This window comes from Diabrotica undecimpunctata, chromosome 9 (genome assembly GCF_040954645.1).
Source record: "Diabrotica undecimpunctata isolate CICGRU chromosome 9, icDiaUnde3, whole genome shotgun sequence".
In the NCBI taxonomy this organism is placed as follows: Eukaryota; Metazoa; Arthropoda; class Insecta; order Coleoptera; family Chrysomelidae; genus Diabrotica; species Diabrotica undecimpunctata.
In genome coordinates, this window is record NC_092811.1 from 106537636 (window position 1) to 106563302 (window position 25667).

A 25667-nucleotide genomic window follows, 5' to 3' on the forward strand; every position below is an offset into this window, starting at 1 on the left:
GAGAATGGAGAAGAAGACACAATGATGAACTAGTATATGGAGATGAAAACATAGTACCCTACATTAAAGCAAACCGAATAAGATGGGCGGGCCACGTACTAAGATCGAGTGACGAAAGACTCCTGAACGCCACATCCTCTGAAAGGCTAGATGGCAGAAGGTTAGTTGGTCTCCCAAGAAAGAGATGGAAGGACGCAGTAGCCATTGATCTACGCAAAATGGGAATACAGCAGTGGGAAATAGCTGCTCAGGACCGACAACAACGGAGGGAAATAGTAAACGTGGCCAAGACTCACATAGAGTCAAATGATGCTGATGAATACTAATAATTGCAATATTAAATCAAATATGAGAAATTTAGGATACCATGAGTAGTAAAAAATAATCAATGAGTTAAGAAGTTCAAACTAACATCGAGAATAACGCTTTTAATACGAAACGTTAAGAAAAATGAAAACTTACCCTAAAAAATGCTGATCCATACTCAGACATCAGCGAGTCTGACTTTGGTTTGTTTTTATTGTACAACGCGTACAAGTAAAACCTCTTGTCGTATTTAAGGAATATTTGTCCAACTTGTAGTGGATTATTTATACATTCTTCTAATTCGTTCAGGAAATGATGACTATGAAATTCGAATATTTTTTCTACATTACCGAAAACGGTATTTCTCTGTCCTCGTAACGCTTGAGGAATATCTTCTCTTTGTAATTCGGGAATGTAATTGATGATAACATAGTCTAAGGATTTTACGTAGTCTCGTTCGGTTTCTATCATTTCTTTAATAATATAAGTTAATGTCCTGAAAAATAAAAAAAACGTTTATTTGTTTTATATATATATATATATTAGAAAGATGTAAGCAATTAAAATAAATAGAAAATACTATAAAGCATTGCATTTATTTTAGAGGAGCCAGAAAATATCAAAGGATGACAAAAAAAGCATCACGATTATTGGTGAGTATAGCCTAGATGTTTGGAAAATATTCAAATGCTAAATTTAAAATAGCATAGCTGTCAAAAAGTTACGTCATTGCAGAATTATTGTGATTCTTATCTAAATGAAAATTTTATGGAAAATAAATGTTTTAAATCAATGAATAGCTTTAATTCAGTAAATCTATTGCCAGGAGAACTGTTTACACTCACTTATTTTAAAATTTCTTCGTATTGTTCAGAAAATTAACTTACTTTTGAGTCTTTGGGTCCATATTATGATATAAGGCATCTGAAGGCAAATCTAACGTGGAGGAGTGGCAATAAAGATGATTATTGGCAGAAATAGGAGGCACTTTTCTTCTTTCTTCGGAAAAATGATCCTCTTCTATATCATCAGTAAGACTACAATAAAATATAGCACTCATTATACAATTATTAGATGTTAAACAGTAAAACTTGCTTGACTGTAATCGTTCAAAAATTGTTATAACAAACAAATTAACTAGGTAAAAAAATTATAATTGTCCAGGTAGGTATTATAATAACATACGTTGCGCGATTGTGAAATTATAAACAAATTATTATTAAAAATATTGTTAAGATAGTAAAAAATCATGAAGTAATCTATTAAGGAATAAGTTGTTGAACTGTTTTTAATTTAAACATTTCGACGATTATGTCACTTAACCAAAACAACCAAGTTTTTTTGACGTTACCTATTTAGAAAGTCACTGAAATGGATCTATAGGGATTTCTAATATATAATTTATGATTATTGGCAGTTATTAAACTTAACAAATTAATATTTGATTCTGTTATTTTAACTGTTTGGAAGATCTAGAAAATAATTAAGACTACAATAACGCAGTTATCAGAAATCTATCTTAATAAATATGTGAACAAAAATGATGTTTAAAATATGATCAAAAATTCATGTAAGCCAGAAGGTTCAAATAAAATGTTTTTATAAAGTTTGAAAAAGTACTAGAAATAGAGTAAGTGGGTGGTGCAATTCCAGGAAACATATTTTTGCATTAATAAATAAAATTGCATCTCGTACTAGACCTAGTCGAGTTACTGTGGTATTTTCCCTTAATACTCAAATTACTCAATTACAAAAATGACTGAAAAAACATAGTTATATGGTGTCGATGTATCCTTAGCGTGGCTGGCAGCACATCTTGGGGGTTGAAATTTGTACACTCCATTGATAGAGAATAAAATTCTTAACAAAAAAATGCATATAAATTGTTTTCGCTAGTTCAATACTTTTTGAGTTATTCGCACTTAAAACATGATTTTTAACGATTTTTTACGAGTAGGTAACTCAAAAACAAAGCGTTTTATTAAAAAATGTGTTAAAAAAATAAAGATTATAAAAAAACAAAGAGACTGGTTTTTTATTGAGTTTTCTAACTACAATACTAAGCGATTTATAATTACTTTTTGAAGATGACTTTTTATTTTTGGGTGATATTCGATGTTTTTAATAACAAATATCGGAAAATAGAAATCTTTTTCGATAAGAACTTATCTAGTACATTTTAAAGGGCTTGAAGATTAAAACAAAGCAGAATACGGTAGAAATAAATTGGATTGCTCTAATTTTTGGAAAAAAAAAACGAGCAGTATAAATAAGTAACACTATTTTTATCAGAATTAAAATTAAACGTATATCTTCTGCAATTCATTTTAGTTTACTGTTATTTATAGGTTTCAAAAGTTTAGCCAGTTTAGAGTACGTATTTTTTGAAAAAATCATATTTAATTCCATTTTTTTTTAAATTATCTAAAGATTTGCCTTTTTTTAGAATAAATCTAAATCTATTAAAGATACGTAAAAAAATTTTATTTACAAAAATATAGTTTTTTCTTAACAAAAATTAAAATTTTTTTATTTTTGTTGTATCTCGAAATGTAATTTTTTGTAGTTTTTGGAATTTCCTTCAAAACGTTTTTTTAATGGACATTATAGCTTAAAAATTAATAGAATTTCCTAAAAAAAACCAAGTGTATTATTGGGAAAAAATGTTAGGAGCACGTAAAAGATTTGTATTTTGGAGTATCAACTATTTTCTGTATATATGAATGACGATTTATTCTAGTATATTCGAAATACATGGAATATTCAATTTTTTTTATTTACACATTTATCAAAGAGGAGTTTGTTTTGTGAGAATAGGGGTAGTTTTTAACGGTTGAAAATTTTATGAGCAGATAATGACTTTTTTGAATTATAACTACAAAATTATACGATTTGAAACTATCCCAATTTTTTTACGATGTTCTTGACATAAGGGATTGTTTTTAAGGGTTGAAAATAAGCAACCAATCAAAAAGTATTTTATTGACCATAAAGAAATTGCATATAAAAATACATTTAAAAATTTTGAGAAAAACATTTTTTTTAAATTTTAACATGGGGTTAGTTTTTAGGGGTTGAAGTATTGCATTGAACCAAAATGATTCTCTATAAGCAAAGAATTACATTGTAGACGATATAAATGCACTACAAAACGTTTAAACCTGTCAAACGATTTTTCAATATTTTTTTTAAAAGGGGTGGTTTTTAAATTTGTTCGAGGATTGAGAATGTACAGGATATCTATTATTATAATTGAAGATATTTTATTTGTATAATTAAACATGATTTAAATCCATAAAATGCTTTAATGTTCAGTTTTAACCCCCTAAAAATAAAAAGCTAACGTAGCATATATAAAACTTTTGAAGAGGGGGTAAGAGAAGGATAATTCCAAATTTTTGGCAAAATCGTTCAGTTATAAAAATTTAGACAGAGGTATTGAACTGTTTTCCTCCACAATGACTCGGTTAATGGGCCGACTCGATCTTCTTCTCGGCAGACGGCAGACCCATTTTTGATCTTATACTGCTACGTCTGAAATATTTTTCTGACTAGTGTGTGACTTTAACCTTGGACGTACTAACCCATTCAGTGTCATTTCGGTTAAATAAGTCTCAGCGCACAATATTAACAACACAGTTTTGGAGTCAAATAAAATGTACAAAGTATATTTAGCTTATGCTCGTGCTCGTGCGTTATTAGCTCGTGCTAATATTTCTTTTTTCAAAAGATAGCCCATACAGGTTATTTCGTAATTGGTAAAAGAGACAACCACAAAAAACCTTTCTAAGAGCAACTATATATAGTTGTAATGGAAATATGGCTCATTATTTCATCTAATCAATGGCTACATACGAGTAGGATGACGCTTCTACAAATTCTAAGTGAACTGAGTGACAAATCGCTCTTTCGTGATCATCACCGCGTTCAAAATCCCTTCGGATTATTGCTTGGTCTCTTGCGTATAATCCTATTTTGAGGTGGATTAGTCCTCTTCCTCTATATTTTGGTTATAATTTATTGTGTGTGATTGTTGTTTACTTTTCATGATTCTTATGTAGTCTTGCCATGCCATCCCACCATTATGTTCTCGGTCTCTCTTGGCTTTTTCGTTGATTGGGGTTCACCTCGTAACTTTTTTGATCCTATTGGTAGCCGGTCTTCTGATGACGTATGCTATTCATTCCTAGCGTTGCTACTTAATTACTTTGACTATATTTTGGTTTCCTAGCTATTTTTCTATGTTTTTGGTTCTTTTTAATATGTTTTTTCCATATGGGGTGATGTCAACATTGTTTTTATTATTTTCATTCAAGGTTTCTTTTCAAGTTTTCTTCTTTTTTGTGTTCACCACTGTTGTTTCCCTCGCAAATGTAACAAATGGCCTTATCAGTGTTTTGTAAATCTTTCTTTTTACTTAGTTTTCTTTTTTTAGGCATCTTTCTATTTTTTCTCAGTTTCCCTTTAAAACCACTCCTCAATTTTCTTTCTCAGTCTCTCAGTTTGTTTCAGACTCCAGTTCGTTAATTCCTTGGTTAGTTTTAAAGACCTGGAACCCAATATGAAGACACACATGCTGTGAGGGAGTTGTATGACGATCTCAGGAGTTCAATAAAGTTGGACAAAGGTGACAAAAGAACTTCGCCAAGGCTGCTGCATTGCACCCACGCTCTTTAAGATTTATTTGGAGGGGGCTTTGGATATTTGGAAAAGAAAATGTAAACTTATTAGTGTTAAAATTGGAGATACTAAAATGTACAGCTTGCATTTTGCGGATGACCAAGTAATACTTGCAGAAGATCAAGATGATATTCACTACATGTTGCGAAAATTAAAAATAAAAAATGTATATGGAATGTGTCAATACTCACATTCTTAAGTAGATTTTTATTGATGTAAATTTTTGGCTACCGGTTTTGAGGCTTACAATATATGCCATCTTCAGGCCGCAGTACATAAGTCTTTGCTTAACAAAGACTACAAGCTACTACTACTACTACTACTACTACTACTACTACTTGTCGGTTAACGTTCTCCGCCGTTTTCCGACTTCCAATCGCCACATAGACCGGTTGTTCCATAGATCTTCTTCTATGGCCCTCTCTCAGTTCTTTATTTATTCCTTCGCTCCAACTTTTTCTCGGTCTACCTCGTTTTCTCTTTCCTTCTGGTTGCCACTTTAGTATTTCTTTTGGCATTCGTTGTTCGTCCATTCTTTGTATGTGTCCGAACCAGATAAGTCGTTTTGTTGTTAGGTCATCTGTGATTGTTCGTTATTATTATTATTATTTATTATTTCTTCTTACTAGTTCGTTATTATTTCTCTAATGCGTTCGTTGGTAATCCTTTCTCTTCTAGATCTTCCTGCAGCTCTTCTCCAAAAATCCATTTCCGTCGCTTTCAGCGTTGACAGTGTTCTATCTTTCAGTGGCCATACCTCACAGCTGTATAAAGTGATACTTTTTACTATAGTCTCATATATCCTCTTTTTATTTTCTTTGCTGATGGATTGGTCCCATAAAATGGTGTTTAACATTGTGATGGATTTTCTCCCTGACGTATTTCTCTCTCTTATGGCTTTGTCTAATGTTCCGTCTTGTGAAATAGTGATAACTACAGTGCGTAAACAAAAAAGACTACTTAAGACTGCGAATATTAAGACTATACTGATAGCTATAAATATCTCGGTGTAAACATTACAAACGATAGTCGAAATACAAAAGAAATATTATACTCTGGAATAAACACGTCACTCACAACAGAAAAATTAGGATATACAAAAGTATCATAGAAAGTATTGCTACATACGGTTCATTCACTCACCAAAAAAAGTGAAGTAAGGAATACTGAAATCGGGGAGCATATGGCATAGACATTAACATCCTGGAAACTATAGAATGCAAAAGGTTGAAATGGTATGGCCATGTCGAAAGGATGAATGATCGAATATGGCCAGATAGAAAGTTACAGTGGATCCCCACCAACCGCAGGAAAAAGGACAGACCAAAGAGATGCAAGAAGTAAGTCAGAAATTTAATTTGTATTTTAAGAATAATTTACGAAATGTGAAAACAGAAAAGATAAAAATCAATAAATTTTGATTTAAAATTGCAGTTAATAGTTATTAAATATATAATACACATATAAATTCCACAAGAAAATAGTTCAGAACCATATTGGATCTTTAAATATTACCTTTTAACAAATCCATCGCTTCCTTCTTCCATTATACTGTCCTGCTGGTTTTCTGTGTTGTCCTGGTTGGATCCCGTACTAGAACTGGCGGCGCTGCATAAAGCGCAGTTTTCCCTGTAGTATTGGCAAGAACATATCCTCTGTAATTTCTTTTTATTGTACAAGATTTCGTCTCCGACGGAATTTTCTGCGGTAGACACACCGCTATCACACCTATTGCAGTCGTTATGTTCAGATTCGATTTTTTCTAGAATATTTTCCACGCTTTCTTCTTTAATTCCACCTTAAAAAAATATAAATTATAAAAAATTATAAGTCATTAAAGTTTTAATATTATGTTATAATAATTATTTAGTACCCAAAGAGTGTGCACTTGGCACGTGGCACTTTAAAAATAAACTACTTCGCTAATAACCCTAGGGGTGAATGCGGATAAAAAAAGGACTCAAATATATGAGATACACTCTTGAATTAAGACACACTGAAGCAAAATGTATATACTTAAGTTAAGTCCAAGAAAAATGAAAACTATTAGAAAAAGTATAAGTCTCAATTTGAATATTCAGAACTTTCAACAAAAACAAATAATTTAAATTAAAACTAATTCCATTGTTTCTAAAATAATGTTAATACGTACCTAACGTTCCACTGTTTTTCCTTTCCAAAGTATCCTTGGTGCCACAAGGACAGCTCTGTAATGCTTGGATATACTTTTTCTTCAGTTTATAAGAAACAGTGTTTTCAGTATCGGATTCACAGCAATTGCACATCTCTCCTGCAGCAAGGTGACTGCAGTGGTAAATAAAAGCCAAAGAACTGACGGATCTCCTCCTGAAATAAATTTGTTAATTAATTTATAATTATATTATTGATCTTAATATGAATTGCATAAATAATTAGATTCACTTAGTGTAGCTAACTAAATATTCCGTCTTTGGTAAAATATTTTAGATTATTAACAATTATTACTAATTATCTGTTTGCCTTTAAAAGGTGTTATATATTCAGAAACGTTGATTGCATCAATATGGACATTTTCTATTTGTTCCGTCTTTCTTACTGATTTAGTCGTTTGGTTCTTTTCTGCTGTTCAGTACTTAATCCAATTTTCGACTGAAAAATATTAACCAATATTTAACTAATAGATAAGGTTCGTGCATCATTCAGCATAATTAATACTCAATCTAGATTAGTTAACTTCGCAAACGTATTAGTTTCCTAGATAACTCAGGAGACTCAGTAACTAAGGAGATACAGTAGCTCTAAATAACTAAAAATGGCGATGGATACTAAAATAAACTTACCTGATATGAGTATTTTGACTTTTGACAGGAGTACTGGCAGCACTTATTTCAGATAAAGAATACGGAGGACTTTTGTCTTGGTCTTGTCGTTCTTTATCAGGAGGTTGGTTGTGATTTGTTAGATTTGTATCGGGTATAGCAATATTCTGAAAAAAAAAATTAAATTTCTTATAACACAACTATAATATAATGGAATCCACAATATGATTAAAAACAGATTGAAATGACACATACACTTTGATTTAATCATAACACATTCAATGTTTATGACGCACCGGCAAGTCATGAGTTAAATTATTGTAGTCATCAGCCTGACACACGGTTATGTAACGTGCACTGACCAATTTTTTAGTGAGCGCTAACACTTATTTTATCCAATATGAAGTAAATATTTGGATCGAAAGTTCGAGTTAATGCTAGTTTAACATTACTTATATTGTTTATGAATAGTTTAATAAAATTTAGTGGAGTCACCACTTCAAGTGGAAAAAACTGCAGAAAACCATTAAACGAAAATTTCTATGAACTTATTATCAGTGAAACATAACCAATATGTCAAATGATTGTGATGGTTACTTTGATAACTAATAAATCGGCCATAGTAGATTGCAGAAATTAAGTTCAGCATTCAATATCATTCTGAATTACTTAGATTCTGCTCTCGGGAAAACTAATTCACTGAAACAGCATTCGTGAAACAGCATTGGACCAGCAAGTCCAATAGAAAAATGTATTAAATCTACGAATTAGTAAAGTTTGAGTAAAATGCAGGACCAAAAAAAAATGAAACAAGACCAAACAACAAATAAGTACAGTAATTAAGAAGAAATAGGCCTTTGTGTAGCAATGTGAATTCATTAGACATATCTAAAAAGGTTGCCTACATACTCAAATCATAATTAATTTAGCTCCTAAACTGTTTTAAGGCACAAAAGTAGTACTATAACTTAACCACTACACTTTTTTTTACTTACCTGACATAACTGCAACAACTTTTCATTTCCGGAATGCTTCGCCAGTTTGACAAACTCATCCTGTTCTTTGCCGTCATCTTCTAAGATATCATGACAAGACTCAAGCAATAAAAAACACCTGGAGCTGTCTTCGATTCTCTCCCTTCCATCTTCGAGTTTTTCTCTAAACGCTTTCATTTGGATGTGAAGATTATTGGAGAGTTCTTTCACCGGCTGACCCTTAGCGTCAGTGATATTTTTGCACTCCTCGAAGAGGTCGTTGGATTTTTCTATTTGCCTCTGAAATACAAAATTATAACAATTAGTTGTTTATTGTTTATTGATTTCCATGTAAATAAGTATAAAAAACTGTAAATCTAAGATAATACGACAGATAAAATCAATAACACAGTATGAAAAATTTATCAATACGTTTCTACGACTTGATGTCACACATTCATGCTAGTCTGTAACGTTTTTTAATAAAAAAATATGTTTTGTAATATTTATGATCAAAAACAAACAAAATTGACGAAAAGAATTCAGTTTAATACATAACAAACTTACCGAATCGTTACAAGACTAAACCTCAGTTGTTGTATATAGGGTGAGTCAATATTAAGTAATTTAGATATTATGATATTGGGAGATTCTATAGTACATTCGTAAAGGCGTACGAAAGCAGCAAAAAATATCGCACGGGCCGCATTAAAAATAAACCTGTTTTATTTGACGGCAACCATATATAAGGGAGAACAACCTTATGGCAAAGAAAATCGGTCGATTTAATTCATTCGCGAATTATAATTGAAAGCCGCGGATCCATTTTGAATTGTCTACTGTATTTAAAATATTTTTCTGGTTACCCCGTGGTTCGAACTATAGACCCTCGAAATTACTCACATTGAATTAAGTTGGCTAGCCCGTGGAATCAAAAAGGGCGGGTCAAAATTACTACAAAATATTTAGTCGATTGTACATGTGAGTACATTTGTAAAAGTAATAGTAGAATTAAAAAACACTTAACGTTTAATATTAACTTGGACGAATGGTTTTGAGCACTAGAACTTATGGCTCATCATAAGGTTCCCGGTGAAGCTATCTAACTGATAAGGTACAAGAGAAGTGACCTATGGTAAGCATACTATACATAGGCCAAGAACATTGTCTATTGGGAAAAACTTTCGCACATCTGGTTGGAAAGAAGCATAATTCGCAGTATGGATTTATTTTAAAGTTTTCACTTTATATCGTATAAATTAGAAATAAAAAAGGATCTACAAGTTGGTTGGGCGGATACACAAAGCTGAAATCTGTCGAATATTCCAGAATGAAAACATTTCACGTAGAACCATTTATAGAACAATAGCGGAGAGCGAGCAGTGTTAAAACTTATAAATAAAACGAACCAGTTCAGTATACAGTTAAGACTAACTTTTGTTTTTATTTATTTACGCAGTAATCACAAGGGTTATTAGCGACCTAAAAAATATAATACAGGTAAAGTTAGAAAAAAATACAATAATTGATACAGTCCTGAGTCTTTAAGATGTTCATGTTTTTTCCTAAGGCTTCCTTTATATTGTTTGGGATAGTGTGCTTCTTTCTTGCTGCTTCATATGTTTTGCACTGAGTTAGTATATGCTTCACGGAAAGTGTTACTTGACAATTTTCAAACATTGGCGGAACAGTTTGCGTAAAGAGGTGTTTATGAGTGAAGTTACTGTGTTCTAGTCGCAAACGTGTTATTCTCACTTGGTAGTCTCTATTCGCTGTATGTTGGAGCCACGGTTTTACTAATTGTTCGATTTCCTTGAGTTTATTTTGTGATGCACTTCACTTATTTTGCCACGCACTTAACACTTTATATTTTATTTCTGACTTGAAGTCATCTGAAAAAACCTCATTAATAAGAATGGAGTCCTGGCTGAAGGATGCTAAGCGGGCTAGTTCATCTGCTTCTTTATTTTCTTGTATACCTGAATGTGATGGAACAAACATGAAGTCAACAGTGATCTCATTATTATTTAGAATCTCTATTTCTGATTGGATATGTGAGGCAATTGGATAATTGGTATATAAACGTTTGATAGTGTGAAGTGAGCTTAGTGAATCGGTTATGAGAGACGGGGACTGTTTCGACTCTTTTATGTGGATAAGTGCTTGTAATATTGCAAACAACTCTGCAGTGTATGACGAAGTAATGGCATTGAATTTAAATTTTAAGGATGTATTGGGTGTGGGGATGGCTGCACCAACACCGCCTGAAGATTTGGATCCGTCAGTGTATATCTTATAGTGATTTTTATAAGTTTCCATTTCTATTAAGAATGATTGTTTGATCAGGTCTGTTATAGTCTCACTTTTTTATATATATTAAGGTTAGTATTAATCTTGGGAATTGGTATTAACCAAGGTGGAGAAGTTGGGAAATTTGTTGGGAGAATTTCAGGAAATTCAAAATTTAGGTCATGAAGGTTTCTTCTAACTCTTTCGTAAAATGGTGGATCTAGTCTTGTTGTAAAAAAAGTGTCTTGAAATCGATCTGTGAACGTATTGGTATAAGTCGGGTGTTCTTTATTACTAGCTATTTTAGAAGCATATGAGAGAGAAAGGCATTTGCATCGTAAACCTAGGGGTGGTTCTCCTGTTAAGCATGTGTCGTTCGAAACGCATCTGTAGTTATTCGTATAGCTGTGTTTTGAACAGTTTCTAAGGTTTTCAATACTGATATTTTGCTTGATGAATAAACTATCGCACCATAGTCGAGTTTGGATCTAACTAAAGATTTATATACATGCTGTGTATTTTGATCTGCTCCCCAGTTTTTGTTGGAAATAGTTTTCATAAAATTTAATCCTGCTTGGGATGATTTTTTAAGTTCTTCTGTATGTTTTTTCCAGGAAAGATTTGGCCGAAAACCATACCTAAAAATCTGATATTATTTGTGAAACTAAAGGTTTGATTATATAGCTTCAGATGTGGAGTTAAAGTGTTATATTTTCGTGTAAATAAAATACATTTAGTTTTTGTCGGTGAAAATTGTAATCCGATAGTCCTAGACCATGATTCTAACTGATTGATTGTTGTAAATGTTTTTGAATAGATGTAGAGTTTTTTTCCTTTGGCAAATAAAACTAAGTCATCAGCGTATGAATGAAGCGTAACAATCGGCGAGCATTGTTGAAGTATGTCGTTTATGGCTATTAGAAAAAGGGTTGAGCTTATAACTGATCCTTGTGGTACTCCGTTCTCTTGAACTTTTTTATCTGAGTTAACGTTGTCTGATCGAACTATGAAGCTGCGAGATTGAAGAAAATTTGAAATAAATTTTAACATATTGCCTCTGATATTCCAATTATGCACTTTTGATATGATCGCCAGATAGTCTCATAAGCTTTATTAATATCAAAAAAGACTGCGATACAATCTTGCTTATTTGCAAATGCCTCACGTATTCCTGACTCTAAGTCTATTAGGTTATCTATAGTGGATCGATTTTGCCTAAATCCACTTTGTTGTGGAATAAGTAGTTTTTGTTATTCTAAATACCATCTCAGCCTTTTATTTACCATTTTCTCTAACACTTTACATATAATATTGGTTAAAGATATTGGTCGATGTGACTCAGATGATGTCCGGGATTTCTTAGGTTTAAGAAGTGGTAGTATTATTGCTTCGAACCAAGTTGATGGGAAAATCTGGTTACTCCAGATAAAATTATAAAGGTCTAGTAATAAATTTTTCCCATTGTCTGGTAGATGTAGTAGAAATGCTAAGGGAATACCGTCTGGTCCCGGGATTGAATCTTTGGAAGAGTTTAAGGTTTTAGAAAGTTCTATGGAGAAAAAGAAACGTTAAGGTTGTGAATCTCATGTCCGTCGAATTCCAATATGTTTTTTTTACGTTGTTTTTATGTATTTTAAAATTATCAGTGTAATTTTCTTCACTGGAATTTATTTCGTATTGGTCTGTAAACATTCTTACGATTTCTTTTCTATCACTAATTATTTCGTTATTTTTTTTTCTAGAAAAGGAATCTTATATGGTTGGCTTTTGCCTGGGATTTTCCTTAAGTTTCTCCAAACTGTACTTATGCTTGCAGAGCTATTTAGAGATGAGATGAATTTTTTCCAGGACTCTTTTCTATTCTTTTTTAGAATGTATCTTGCCTCAGCTCTTCATTTTTTGTAGTCCGCTATGTTTTCGTTTGTTTTATGATGCGTTAGCTTATTGAAAGCTTTCTTATATACTCTTGTAGCTTGGCTACATTCAGGTGTCTACCACGGAAAAGGTTTATGTTTCTTTAAAATTTTTGTTTTCCTTATATACGTCTCTGCGGCTGCTGTGATAGTTTGTAAAAATGTACTTAAAAACTTGTCAATGTCGTTTGATGACGTGAAGTTGGTTTGGTTAATGTCCTGTTCGATCTGTTTGGTAAAGTTAGTCCAATCAGCATTTTTAATATTCCACTTTGATAAGACTATTATTTTTTTCCAAAACTGAATACAATTGATATTTGCATTGTACGTTATAAAGACGACGCCGCATTAATCGCCGAGACAGAAGACGAACTCCAAAAATTAACACACATCTTTAACACAACAGTCAAGAAATACAATATGATAATATCAGCAGAGAAAACCAAATGTATGACAACATATAAATACCCACTACGATGTAAAATCGAAATTGATTTGAAGATCATAAAGCAGGAAGTAAGGTTTAGATATCTGGGAATAGATATAACTAGTTACGGAGATGTTGAAAAAGAAGGACGACAACAAAGCTTAAAAGCAAGTAAAGTGGCGGGATCTCTTAATGACACAATCTGGAAGAACAAACACCTAAGACAAGACACAAAAACAAGAATCTATAAAGCAACAATTAGAACCAACAGAGATGAAAATAGTCCGACGAATATCAGGGAAAAGTCTGTTGGATAGGGAGAGAAGCGAAAACATAAGAAGAGCATGCCATATAGACGACATAAATGGATGGGTGAAAAAACGGAAACAGGAGTGGAACGAACACATTAGTAGAATGGTAGAGGATAGGATAGGATGAACAGCACGAGATAAGTCGTGCGAAGATAATGGACGAAGAAGTATTGGCAGACTAAGAAAAAGATCGTGCGACAGTTTAAACAATGTAGGAGGCTAATATTGAAGAAGAAACAGGCTTTAAAGCCTACATACAATAAGGAAGAAAAAGAAGAAGATTTGCACTTCGGTAAACATTCTCAAAATACAAATTAAACAAATGCTGTTTTATCATCATTATCATCATCCAGGCTTATGCGATCAAAGGTAAACATAAGCCTCCCCTAATTTCCCTTGATCTTTCTGCAGCCAATTCCCAGCGATTCTTTTGACGTCGTCTGTTTATCGTCTAGGTAAGCTACCTCTGCTTTTTCTGTCTGCTCGTGATCTCCACACGTATTTTTTTCAGTCCATCTTCTGTCTTCATTCTAGCCACATAGTCCGCCCAGTTTCACTTCAACCATGCTATGCGCTCTATGACATCTGTGACGCCCGTCCTTCCTCTTATTTCTTCGTTTCCTACCCTGTTTCTAGAGTTAGTCCAAGTAGCGAACGTTCCATTCTTATTTGGGCTACTCTGAGTTTGGCTGCTGTAGCCTGGGTTAAGGAAAAGGCTTTCCTTAACCGAGGCTAAATGTTGTTCAAAAATATAGTAATCCCATGATAGATAAATACTTTTAAAATCCACAAGAAAATAATTTAAGAAAAATTCGTCTTCTTTGTTCTTCAGTATGTAGTAGATTTGTTGATTTTAACTGAGGCATCATTAAAATAATTGGAGACGTTCAAAATGTGGTGCTATACACGCTTATAAAGTCTCTCTGTATTACAGAGTTGACAGTGAAAAAGTTTTGCAAATAATAAGGAAAGATTGCGAAATAAACATAACCAACAAAGTACGTGAAAGTAGTATATCTAGCTCATATTATGCACACTGAATAACCATACTGCAAGGCAAGCTGTACGGAAAAAAAGGTTAAGGAATAAAAACAATAACCTCAAAAAGGACCGATACCTACTAAAACATTACCAATAACAGTTTTCTGACACAATATTTTATAGTAGACTAGAAAATATTGGGTACGAACAGTTGTTATAATATAATTTTGTTATATCTATCAGTTGTTGATATAACTTTTGATGACATATTTGTTAAAAACCTACTGATTAAAATTGATAAAACCTATTAATAAAGACCTATTGGTTAAAAATATTATTTTTAAACATTAAGTGCAAGTAATCCCAAAAAGTCAAGTGTTATTGTTATACAAAAATTATATCAACATACCCAATATAACTCCTATTAATATTGCACAGAAACTTACACTATTAGACACTATTACACCTTTTACGCAAAACAAATCGAATTGTACTTGTGTTGAAGCATAAACTCACACTGACCACTATTTGAGATTCCTATTATTACGATATATTTACATTATTATACTATGACGCGATTTCCAGAAAATTTTTAATTGATTAGAAATGCAATGCTATCAAAGGATGGTATTTGAAGTATGGACTTACAGTGCTGACATACCGAAGGCGCTTAGTCTATTACAAGAAGGTATACAAAGATAAATTTCATTAATCGGTTATTGTGTCGGCTCCAGTCAGACAAATCGATATCTATTATTCTAGTGAGATAAAGTCTTTGTAAATGTACACAATAGTTTACCAATTTTGGTGATTACAGAATGATGACGATAATTCTTTCCATAATTTATTAGATAAATGACCTTTGTTTCGCTAATTAAACAAATTTTGCCCTACTCTGTGTTGAAAATATTGTTTTTTGTATAAGATTAAAAAATAGTCCCTAACTTCGTTCCTATTGGTCATAGAAGGTTTTTTTTTTAAATGGGATTTTTTAACCAGCTATCCAATGGTTGTACGTACAAGTTTGTAGCTTGAAAAATATAGAAGTTATTACAATTGTTTATAAGTAAAAAATGTACCCCTTTTTCAAACGTTTATTTTGTAAATAATTTCGATGAAAACGCAATATGCATTTAACTTCTGAGATAGTTTAAGTCTTAAAGAATCCTATGAAATTTGCTATGAAATTTTTCTGATTTTATAACCATCTAGCGAATTCTTCACGAGCAGAAAAATCTCCTTATAGCAGTACTTATACCTTTATAAAATGAAAACGGTATACATTTTCGTTGTTTAATATATTTCATTTCCTGTGGAAGATTTTAAAATTGTGGGATACATGGCAGATAGTCTTCGCAGGCTAATTTCAGGATTTTTGTTCATTTGTTGCTGTTAGATACTCATGTCATCCTCTTTCATTATTTTTTGGGATCACTGAACTTGTTTCTCTTAATCGTTGATGAATAGCTGTAAATATTGAGTGAGTGGGATTGCGATTGGAAAATTTTTCAGGGTATCTACGTTGTGCTGCTCGAGCGTTACACCTCATTTTGCCATAAACTAAAGCATATTAGCGTATTCCTCATTAGTAAAAACCATTTTTGTTGAATTGAAATTGTTATATTTAGATGCCACAAAGTAAAAAAACTAAAAGATAAACTTCGTGAACCGACCACAATTTGACAATAAAAAACTTAGATTATACTTCTGTTGAAAGGTTTAAGCCAACTACGATTTTTCTGGACAACGGTGTATCCTATCGACTTAGAGTAAGAGTACCTTTTAGTACTAGAATACCTAAACATTTAATAATCTATGGTTTGTTTTTTAACCAGGAGGACTAAACTTAAAAGATAGATTCACACCCAAGAAAGTTACTAGAAAAGTCACCAAATACATCTTCTTTTTTGGTTGTATGTAGGTATGGATCTTTTACCCTTGATTTTACCTTGCATTATGAGCCTTAATATCTCATATTTCGCACCTCTGGTAATGTGGCCTAAACAGGTCTCGAACAAGGTCTCGATTGACAAACATTATTTTCATTTTTATAAATGCTTGTATTGTAATTTCAATGCGTGTCCTTATTTCTCGACCTTGGTCATTGTTTTCATTTACCCAGGCTCCCAGATATTTATAGTTATTCACTCTTTCTACTTGTTTTCCCTCGATATCTAGCCTTCCTACTGTATGTTGCTTAGAAATAACCATGAACTTGGGTTTATTAACGTTCATTTGTAGTCCATATTTGATACTGACTTGATGTAATCTATTTACTAAGCGTTGCAATGCTTCTAGACTGTCTGCAAAAACAGCGGTGTCGTCTGCGAATCTTATGTTGTTCAAGATTTTTCCGTTTATTGATATACCCTGTTGTTCCTCTGATATTGCTTCCTTAAAAATAGCTTCGCTGTACAGATTGAATAACAATGGGGACAGCACGCAACCCTGTCACACCTCTTCTGATTTCTATTGTTCCTGTTTCGAAATTTTCGATTCTAACCTTTGCTTTTTGATTCCAGTACAGATTGACAATAACCCGTATATCTCGACTATCCACATTCTTTTCTTTTAACAGTTTTACGAGTTTCTGATGTCGTACTCTATCAAAAGCCTTTTGGTAATCTATAAAGCAGACATAGAGATCCTGGTTCATTCTAATTACAATAAAAAAAATGTTGGATTGTTATGAAGAAGTTGATTACCTTTTTTTAGAGTTTATTTATCACATTGTATAAGAAAATTGTCCGGAACGTATACGAAAGCGATATATTCGTGATAAAATTATATCTAAAATCCAATGGAATTTTACAATATTTCATCAGCGCATTAACTTGAACAACAAAACATCGTATGCTACTTTATAAGAATATAACCAGATTTTATGGGATTGCCCATTTTTTTAATGTACAGGCATAGACATCTTGATTTTAACAATAAATATTCTGCAAAACTAACCTGTTGCCTGTTATATTTTTGCTACCATGGCTGTTATTTTCATTCCATGATTATCAATTTTTATTGTACATGTTTATAATGCATTGTTTTTCATTTGATGATATTTAATGATAAATGATCCATATCTACTCGGCGTTTTTTAGGTGGAGAAGGATAATTACCACTAGTACTTGGCATTAACACTAATACTTCGCTAAATAGTTCTGAAAAAAACTGTTTTTCATATAAATGTAAACGAAAAATCTAAAAATTAACGCATAAAATACAAAAAATCGTCGATATAAGTTAAGAATTTTAAAATTTCATAAATGTCATTAGTGTCAAAACGTCATAATTTAGTGGAGTAAACTTGCCTGCGGTTGGACCAATTACAAACAAGCATTACGGCGCAGTAAATTTGAATTACTCCTCCTGGTTAAAAAACACACCATAGTATCACAAATGCTTAAAAGGTAAAGACAAAAAAGTTATGCGTTCAAAAAAACCGTTGACCTACCCAAAACGGACGCCTATGATCGGTACTAGAAATTAGTAATTTATGAAATCGATTCAATACTGAGGGATAAATAATCATACCAATTTTCGTTTTTCTGAAAAGAAGCGTTCTGGAGGTATTAAAAAAAATTAATTACAAGGCATCATCTTTAAAGAGCTCTAGCTCCCTAGGAAGCATTTTCGGACTAGGTGAATTGGGTTAAATTGTCTTAAAATCATCTGAGGAATCTCCGGTCTTCGTTTTCAGGAAAGTTTCTGGACACCGTGTATTGGATATATAAAACGTCACTTCAATGCAATTAATACTGACACATTTTGACTATTTACACTTCACTATTGGCTAATAAGATCCATTATATTTGTAATAAACAATAGTTTAGTCAATGTAGAGTAGGTAGACATATATTTTTTTAATTTCAGTTCGCTGTGAAATTACTGATCTTAACGTACTAAATTGTTGGTACATATTGACACCGTAGCTACCCTAAATTTTGGAAAAATTTCGGAAAGACTACTTTATTTGTATTCGTGTGTACGTATTTTCATAAACCATGATTCAATCCTCCTATAAAACAGTTTATAATCTATGAACGCCTCTGGTAAGATTTACGACTATCCAGAAACTAACTTACAACACTTGTCTTTCCCGCAGCACAAACCAGGAGTTACGTAAAGCGCTCGGAATTTATCTTGCTACAATCACGGCTATCTCAAATCTTCAACTAATTTCTCTTCGGTTAAACCAATATTTACAATTGCACGCAACTTACTTCCTAAACTTATTTAGATTTTGATAAATTACTTCCCAATAAACAATCAAGTATTTATAATAGATATTTTAGTCGCAGTCACGACCCAAAAAAATGAAAAACAAATATTGCGCTGGTGGCAATCCGCCGTTTCTGAAACCTCTTATGAAAACATTTTACTGAAAGTTACTTTCGGATATCCTTGGTTTTGTACAAACAATCTGTTTTATTTATATTGCTTTCTTTTTGGAACGATATAAATTTACAATTTGAACGTTTCAAGTTACGTGTTTTTGTTATTTAATGACCAAATGTCATTAGATATTTTTCGAAACATCTTATAGCTTTAAATCTTATAACGCGAGAAGTCGCGTATAGAGAAATTTTTTAACGCCAATTTGCGTGTATAGTTTTTGTTATCTCAATCTGTTTTTTCTGATGCAGACAAAAATCGCATCTACGCCTATTATTTCCAGCATTTTTTAATGTTGATTGGAATTTGTCTTGGAATTTTTTCTGTGTGTCAATTTATAAGATCGAATTAATGCTTTGTCGAAGATTAGCTGACAAAGTTGAAGTAGATACACGTCGTAGAAGATATGAACAAATAGCTAAGGTTTTACTTGCTTTACACCACTTACAAAGTGGTATACATTTTTTTTAAGTCCTTCGTTTTAAAAAGGGTTGCGCTGAAAGGGCTTGAAGACGGGGCTAAACGCATGTGAATACAATGTTCAAACAATCAATAAAAAATCTAAACCTTATGTTTGGATTTTTGTATTCGATCAAAGCCATCACCTTCTTATTATTAAGTTTACGGTAATAATAAAATAACGAATATGTTTGTTTGAATAAGTTTCATTTCATATTCATCAAACAGTGTTCCCGATCAAATCTAAATATTTGGAGTTATTCCCTAACTTGAAAAACCGCTAAAAACATGATTTTTTGACGTGTAATTTTTGAACTTTCAGTTACGAATAACTCCAAAAATATTGACTTTTTAAAAAAGCTCCAAAGAACATTTTTGTCTTAAAATTTACAATTCTAGCGACTACCATGGTTTTTCTTATAAACTTCTCCACCTCCGAGTTGGGGTCGTAACCACTCCCAGAGGAAAAATGCATATTGTCATAGGGTAGATTTTAATCTTCCCTTCATTTTAATTTTCTACCTACTGTCAAAATTTCAAGTAAATCCATGTGTATTAAAAAAAAATCTTCATCATTGTGGCTTTACAACCCTGCTGGGTTCCTAGCCACCTCAAGAATTTCTCTCCAGTCGTCTCTATCCATCGTCTTCCTCCGCCAAGCACGTATGCCCATATTTTTCATGTCTTCATCGATGTTATCATGGAACCTTGTTCTCGGTCTTCCTCTTCTTCTCTGACCAATGGGTCTATCAAGGAGCGTTTTTCTAGCTGGGTCATTTTGTTCCATCCGCATTACCTGCACTATCCACCTCAGTCGTCCTATATTAATATGTTGACGATATCTGGTTCCTGGTATATTCTATAAAATTCGAAGTTGTATCGTCTTCTCCACACTCCATTGTCATTCACTGCTCCATAGATTCGCCTTAGTACTTTTATTTCGAAACATCCTAACTTGTTTTCATTACTTTTTGTTAGAATCCAGGTCTCTGAACTGTATGTTAGGACTGGGCGTATTACTGTTTTATAGAATTTCATTTTTGTATTTCTCGATTCAATGTTGGATTTAAGGAGGAGTTCAAATTCTGCAGTGTATCTTTGTGGCAGTATTATTTTCAGTGTTAAGAATTGCGCCTAGATATAAAAATTCTTTCACTGCTTCGATGACGTCGTTTTCTATAACATGTGGTCGTAGGATTTGTGATTGCCTGCTTATTTTCATATACTTCGTTTTTTTTGGTATTTACTAATAAACACATTTTTGTAGCTGATTCTTTTAATCCTACATACGCATCTCGTACAACGTTTTCCGTTCTCCTAACAATATTGATATCATCACCATAGACAAGGATTTGCACTGATTTATTATATATTGAACCAATGGTTGTGATTTGTGACATACGTATTACTTTTTCAAGAGTCAGATTAAACAGTATACATGAGAGAGGGTATCCCTGACGCAGCCCTTTATTTGTATTAAAAGGTTTAGACAGTTCCCCCTAAATTCGTACTCTACATTCAACTTTTTCAAGAATTAGTTTTGTTAAATTTACCAACTGATTTGGTATTCCTAGCTCTTTCATTGCTTTGAACATTTCCCTTCAATTCACAGAGTCGTAGGCTGCTTTTAAGTGATCAGTATCAATGCCATATTCCAGTGTTTTAGCTAAAATTTGTTTCAGGGTTGCAATCTGATGAATTGTCGATTTACCACCTCTGAAACCAGCCTGGTGTTTTCCTACTATATGTTCTGCATATTGGGCCATACGGTGAGATGGAGAAGTACTATGGAAAATATTTTATACGCTGCATTTAGAAGCGCAATTCCCCTGTGGTTATGGCATTCAGAGATATCTCCTGTTTGTGTATGATGCAAAGTATTCCAATATTCCAAGCATCGGGGAGGGATTTCTGTGTCCATATTTCTTTAATAAGCTGCTGTAATGCCATTACGGTATCATGGTCACCTTCTTTATATAGTTTAGCTGGCAGATTATCTATTCTGGCTAGTTTTTTAACTGCATCTTTAACTTCAAGAATCGTTGGTGGTTCCTCTTCCCTCTCGTCTGTTCCCCCTATCCCATCTCTTTCGTCTTCCAGGTTTCTTCTTCCTCTATATTAAGTGCCTGGTTTCATTCAACCCATCTATTCAATGCATCTTTCCTTGTTGTTAATAGGTTGCCATTCTGACATTGATAGATTGTTTTGTAGTTACCTTGAATTATTTTCTGTTGATGTTAACTTTCTTATGAAATGCTCTGAATTCTTTCTCTCTGTTGAGGTTTTCTATTTATTTAAATTTTTTATTTAAGTGGTTTCGTTTTTTTTTCTTTTTGTGTATTCCCTTTTCTTCTCTTCTCTTTGTCTAATTCTCTACAGTTGTTCTAGTTCCTCAAGTTAGCATCTTTCTGTAGGCTTCATTTTTTTCTTTTGTGGCATTCTTGCATTCATTGTTGAACCAATGATTTTTATGGGCACAAATTTCTGTTCCTATTTAATCTTTCGCTCCTGCTTCAATGTCTTCCTTTATTCTGGTCCAGTAGGAGTCTATATCTGCCTGGTCTTCTTCATTTACATTTTGATTCCTTAGCCTGCTGGTGATGTATTCCGAGCACCGTTCTGCAAATGTCGCATCTCTCAGCTTTTAAACATTCCATTTTTTTCTGTCCATTTTATTTTCTTTACTGGTGTTTGAAATTCTAGCCCCCAATGTTGAGATCACTAGGCAATTATCTAAGTGTATGTTTGCACCTCTATAACTTCTGCAGTTTATTACGTATGTTCCATGCCTTGAATCTATTAAGATGTGATCAATCTGACTCGTTGTTCTTCCATCAGCAGAGGTCCAGATTACCTTGTGTTTAAAATAGGTGCTAGCGACTGTCATATTTAGTGCTACTGCTAAGTTTATTCGTCGTAATCCAGTAATATAAAAAATAGTGAGCAGAAAACCACCTGATCCTGTACTATATACATTATAACAAAATAAAACATAGGCATCAGGAGCAAATCAAGAAATTTCAAGATAGCTATAAGACATATCATGATATAATGCAGAATATATACGAGAAACACGAAAAAGTGAAAAAAATATGGAAACAAGAGAAATTGAGATATTTAGGATAATAATTGGAAAGAAATTCGACGACAGACAAGCGAAAACAAGTTAAGAGAATGGAAGAGTAGAAAAAAGCACCCAAAACCAATAAGCATTAGAACATCAAAGCATGCGCCGTGCTCAATAGAGGTGAAGCAATAAAGCACAGAGGAGATAGGTGTATGAAGATCTTCTTCCTTTATGTAAACAATTTTGCTTGTACATTGGCGGGTTGTTGCCTTAATGAAAGATAGTCACTCCATCTCTTGCGTGACCTTTCTGATCTTATCACTCCTTATTTATTATTTATTCGGTCTCTCAGCCAGTTTCCTGTAATTCTTCTAAGTATTCACATTTCTGCAGTTTCCAGCATTCTCTGTGTTTTGGCTGTGTCGGGTCTTGTTTTTGATACGTACGTCATTATTGGTGTTATACTGGCCTTATAGATTCTTGATTTCATCTCACAGTTAATGTGTCTATTACGCCATATAGTGTTAATAAGGAATGTTGCTATTCTATTTCCTCTTTGCGAATGAAGTCGTAAAGAGCATCAATAGAGGAAGGGAATGCAGAGTAAGTTAAAATGATATCAAAATTCTCTGTTACTGGAGCGTCTGTTGCGATCATCCCTGAGCAATCATCGCTGAGCGATGATCGCGGTGTACCGCTTGTGTGGTCTGTAACGGTGTCGTTTTGACTGAAGCGTTTGTCGCTGGAGCCGCTAGCGTCGATCATTGGCGACATGGCGACTGGTCCGAGAGCAGACACAGTCGCAAACGCTAAGCGAACATAGTGGCTTGTGTATGTGATTTTGAGATTTTTTTATTTGAGAGATTCTCTTCTGGATACACTGGATACAAAATACAGTTTGCAGACGACTTTTTCATATACTGTTCTACCAAATTTAACACAAAATCAAAGTGAAGTTTATTCAAACGGAAGAACTATGGAAACTCAACATGATCCCCTAATAAAAGATTGTTTATCAAAATTTTGAAGTATCCTTTTTCTTGTCTTCTTTTAAATATTGCATGTTTTTCTAATATTGGAGCACTTAACGTTTCTTCATCCTCTATTTCTTCTGCTAGCAGGTATTTTAACAATAATTGTTTTCTTTTACATACGCTCATCGCTGTAACAAAACCACTTGTTCACTAGACAATGGACAACTCATCACTAGACAATCAAATCATCGCTTCAGTAAAAATATTCCGCTTGCGATCATGGCTCAGCGATCATTGCTCGGCGACGATCGCTCAACGATGATCGCAACAGACGCCCCAGTAAAAACGTATCTTTACGCAGGTGATGCAATATTGATAGCCCAAAATGAAGATGGCTTTTAGACTAGTTCACAGATTTAATATATGTAAGAGCAAAAGAATTTAACATGTAGATTTCAACTCACAACTTCACAACTAGAATAATAGTAACCAATAAAGAATTAACGAGATGTAAACAGAAGTCGACGGAGTTAGCATTGAACAAAATAAAGTACCTAGTAATTACACTGTCCAGCTATGGAGACGTTAAAAAAGACGTAAGTATATGAAGATAAAACAGACAATTTTCAAAAATGACAATAAGCAAGACTTAAAGAGCCGAAATTATTGACACAGTAAAGTCTGAGATTATTCATTAGAAAAAAAAATAGAAAACGAGAATATAAGAAGTGAATCCCAAGTGTGTATTAAAACAAATACCAAAGATTATAATTAGATGTAGATAAACAAGACATGTAGCAAAAATTCATATGTTTATCACTAAACTTATGAGATTGTAAGTAATTATCAAAAAAGTAATATAATCATAATAATAGTGACAAAATTTAAATCACTACGAATCAAAATCAGACTAAATATGGTACGAAGTTGTGGAGCTAAAACTGTATTATTTATCAAGTTACTAAAAACATTTTATAGACTTACCCATGCATTAAAGAAGAATTTCTCGAAATCGTTGGCCACCTCCTTCACCGCCGCCGCATCTGCTGCAGACCGAAGAAGTAACATCAAACTGTTCAGAGTCTCTTCTCCTATTTTCTTCGTCCATGTAAGGAGCTGTGGACAATAAGATATTGGCAATTAGCAAGTTCTCACGGACTACTATATATTTAATTAAATAGAAATGGTGTTAAGATTGTACTTATTTAGATATAAAAATTAATATAAATTAAAAAGATATAAAATATTCAGTAATATATAAATGCCGATTCACATCACCATCCTGCATGCACACTTACATTCGTCATTAAAACCCTGATGACACGATCCGAAAGACTGACAGATGAAGAACATAAAAATAAAAGAAATGCATAATGTGAAAAAATTACGAAAAAACGGCTTTTCAACATATACCATTGAAAATGCTCATAATGCTCAAAAAAGAATTAACGATCCAACACAAGAGGAAAAACCGATTGCAAATGCTATTCTATCATATGTAAAGGGTACGACAGAGAAAATAGGGAGAGTGCTAAGAAAACACAAAACAGAAACGATATTTAATACCGACAGAAAAATCTCAACCATTTTGCCATCCGCCAAAACAAAAATATCATTAGAAAATCAAGGAGTATACGAGATTCCATGTGGGGATTGTGACAAATCGTACATCGGACAGACCAACCGAAGAATCAATGTTAGACGAGAAGAACATCGAAATGCCATCGAAAGGAGAGAAAGAACGTCGTCCCTTGCCCAACATGTCTCAAATACAGGACATACAATAAACCGAAACCAAAATACGATGCTAGCTAACATTGAAATTAAAAGAAAACGCGAAATCAGAGAATTAATAGAAATAGAAAAAAATCGCAACAGTCTAAACCAAAGCGATGATGCTTAAAGGCTTCCAACAACATGGAAAACGATATTAAATTCTATCCATTTAATTATTTTTGGTATAACAGTATAGTTTTGGTTTTAACAAGATCTATTGTATGCTATGGAGTGAGAAACTTTCATATTTTTTGTTTACACAAAAAACAATGCAGAAACATTCCATTTATAAATATTCATCAACATGGTAATTATTC

General features: G+C 32.9%; 1 protein-coding gene across 3 annotated transcripts in view; it reads right to left on the reverse strand.

Moving 5' to 3' along the window:
* LOC140450377 (puratrophin-1-like) overlaps positions 1–25667 on the reverse strand; it is a 1292549-nt gene that overhangs the window by 25336 nt on the left and 1241546 nt on the right. For all 3 annotated transcript variants that reach the window (XM_072543974.1, XM_072543973.1, XM_072543975.1), the window contains 7 exons: positions 24559–24690; positions 8780–9058; positions 7806–7951; positions 7139–7332; positions 6502–6784; positions 1194–1343; positions 463–802 (listed from right to left, as the gene is read on the reverse strand). In XM_072543974.1, the coding sequence (XP_072400075.1) occupies positions 463–802; positions 1194–1343; positions 6502–6784; positions 7139–7332; positions 7806–7951; positions 8780–9058; positions 24559–24690 (1524 nt within the window). The remainder of the gene's footprint in view (positions 1–462; positions 803–1193; positions 1344–6501; positions 6785–7138; positions 7333–7805; positions 7952–8779; positions 9059–24558; positions 24691–25667) is intronic.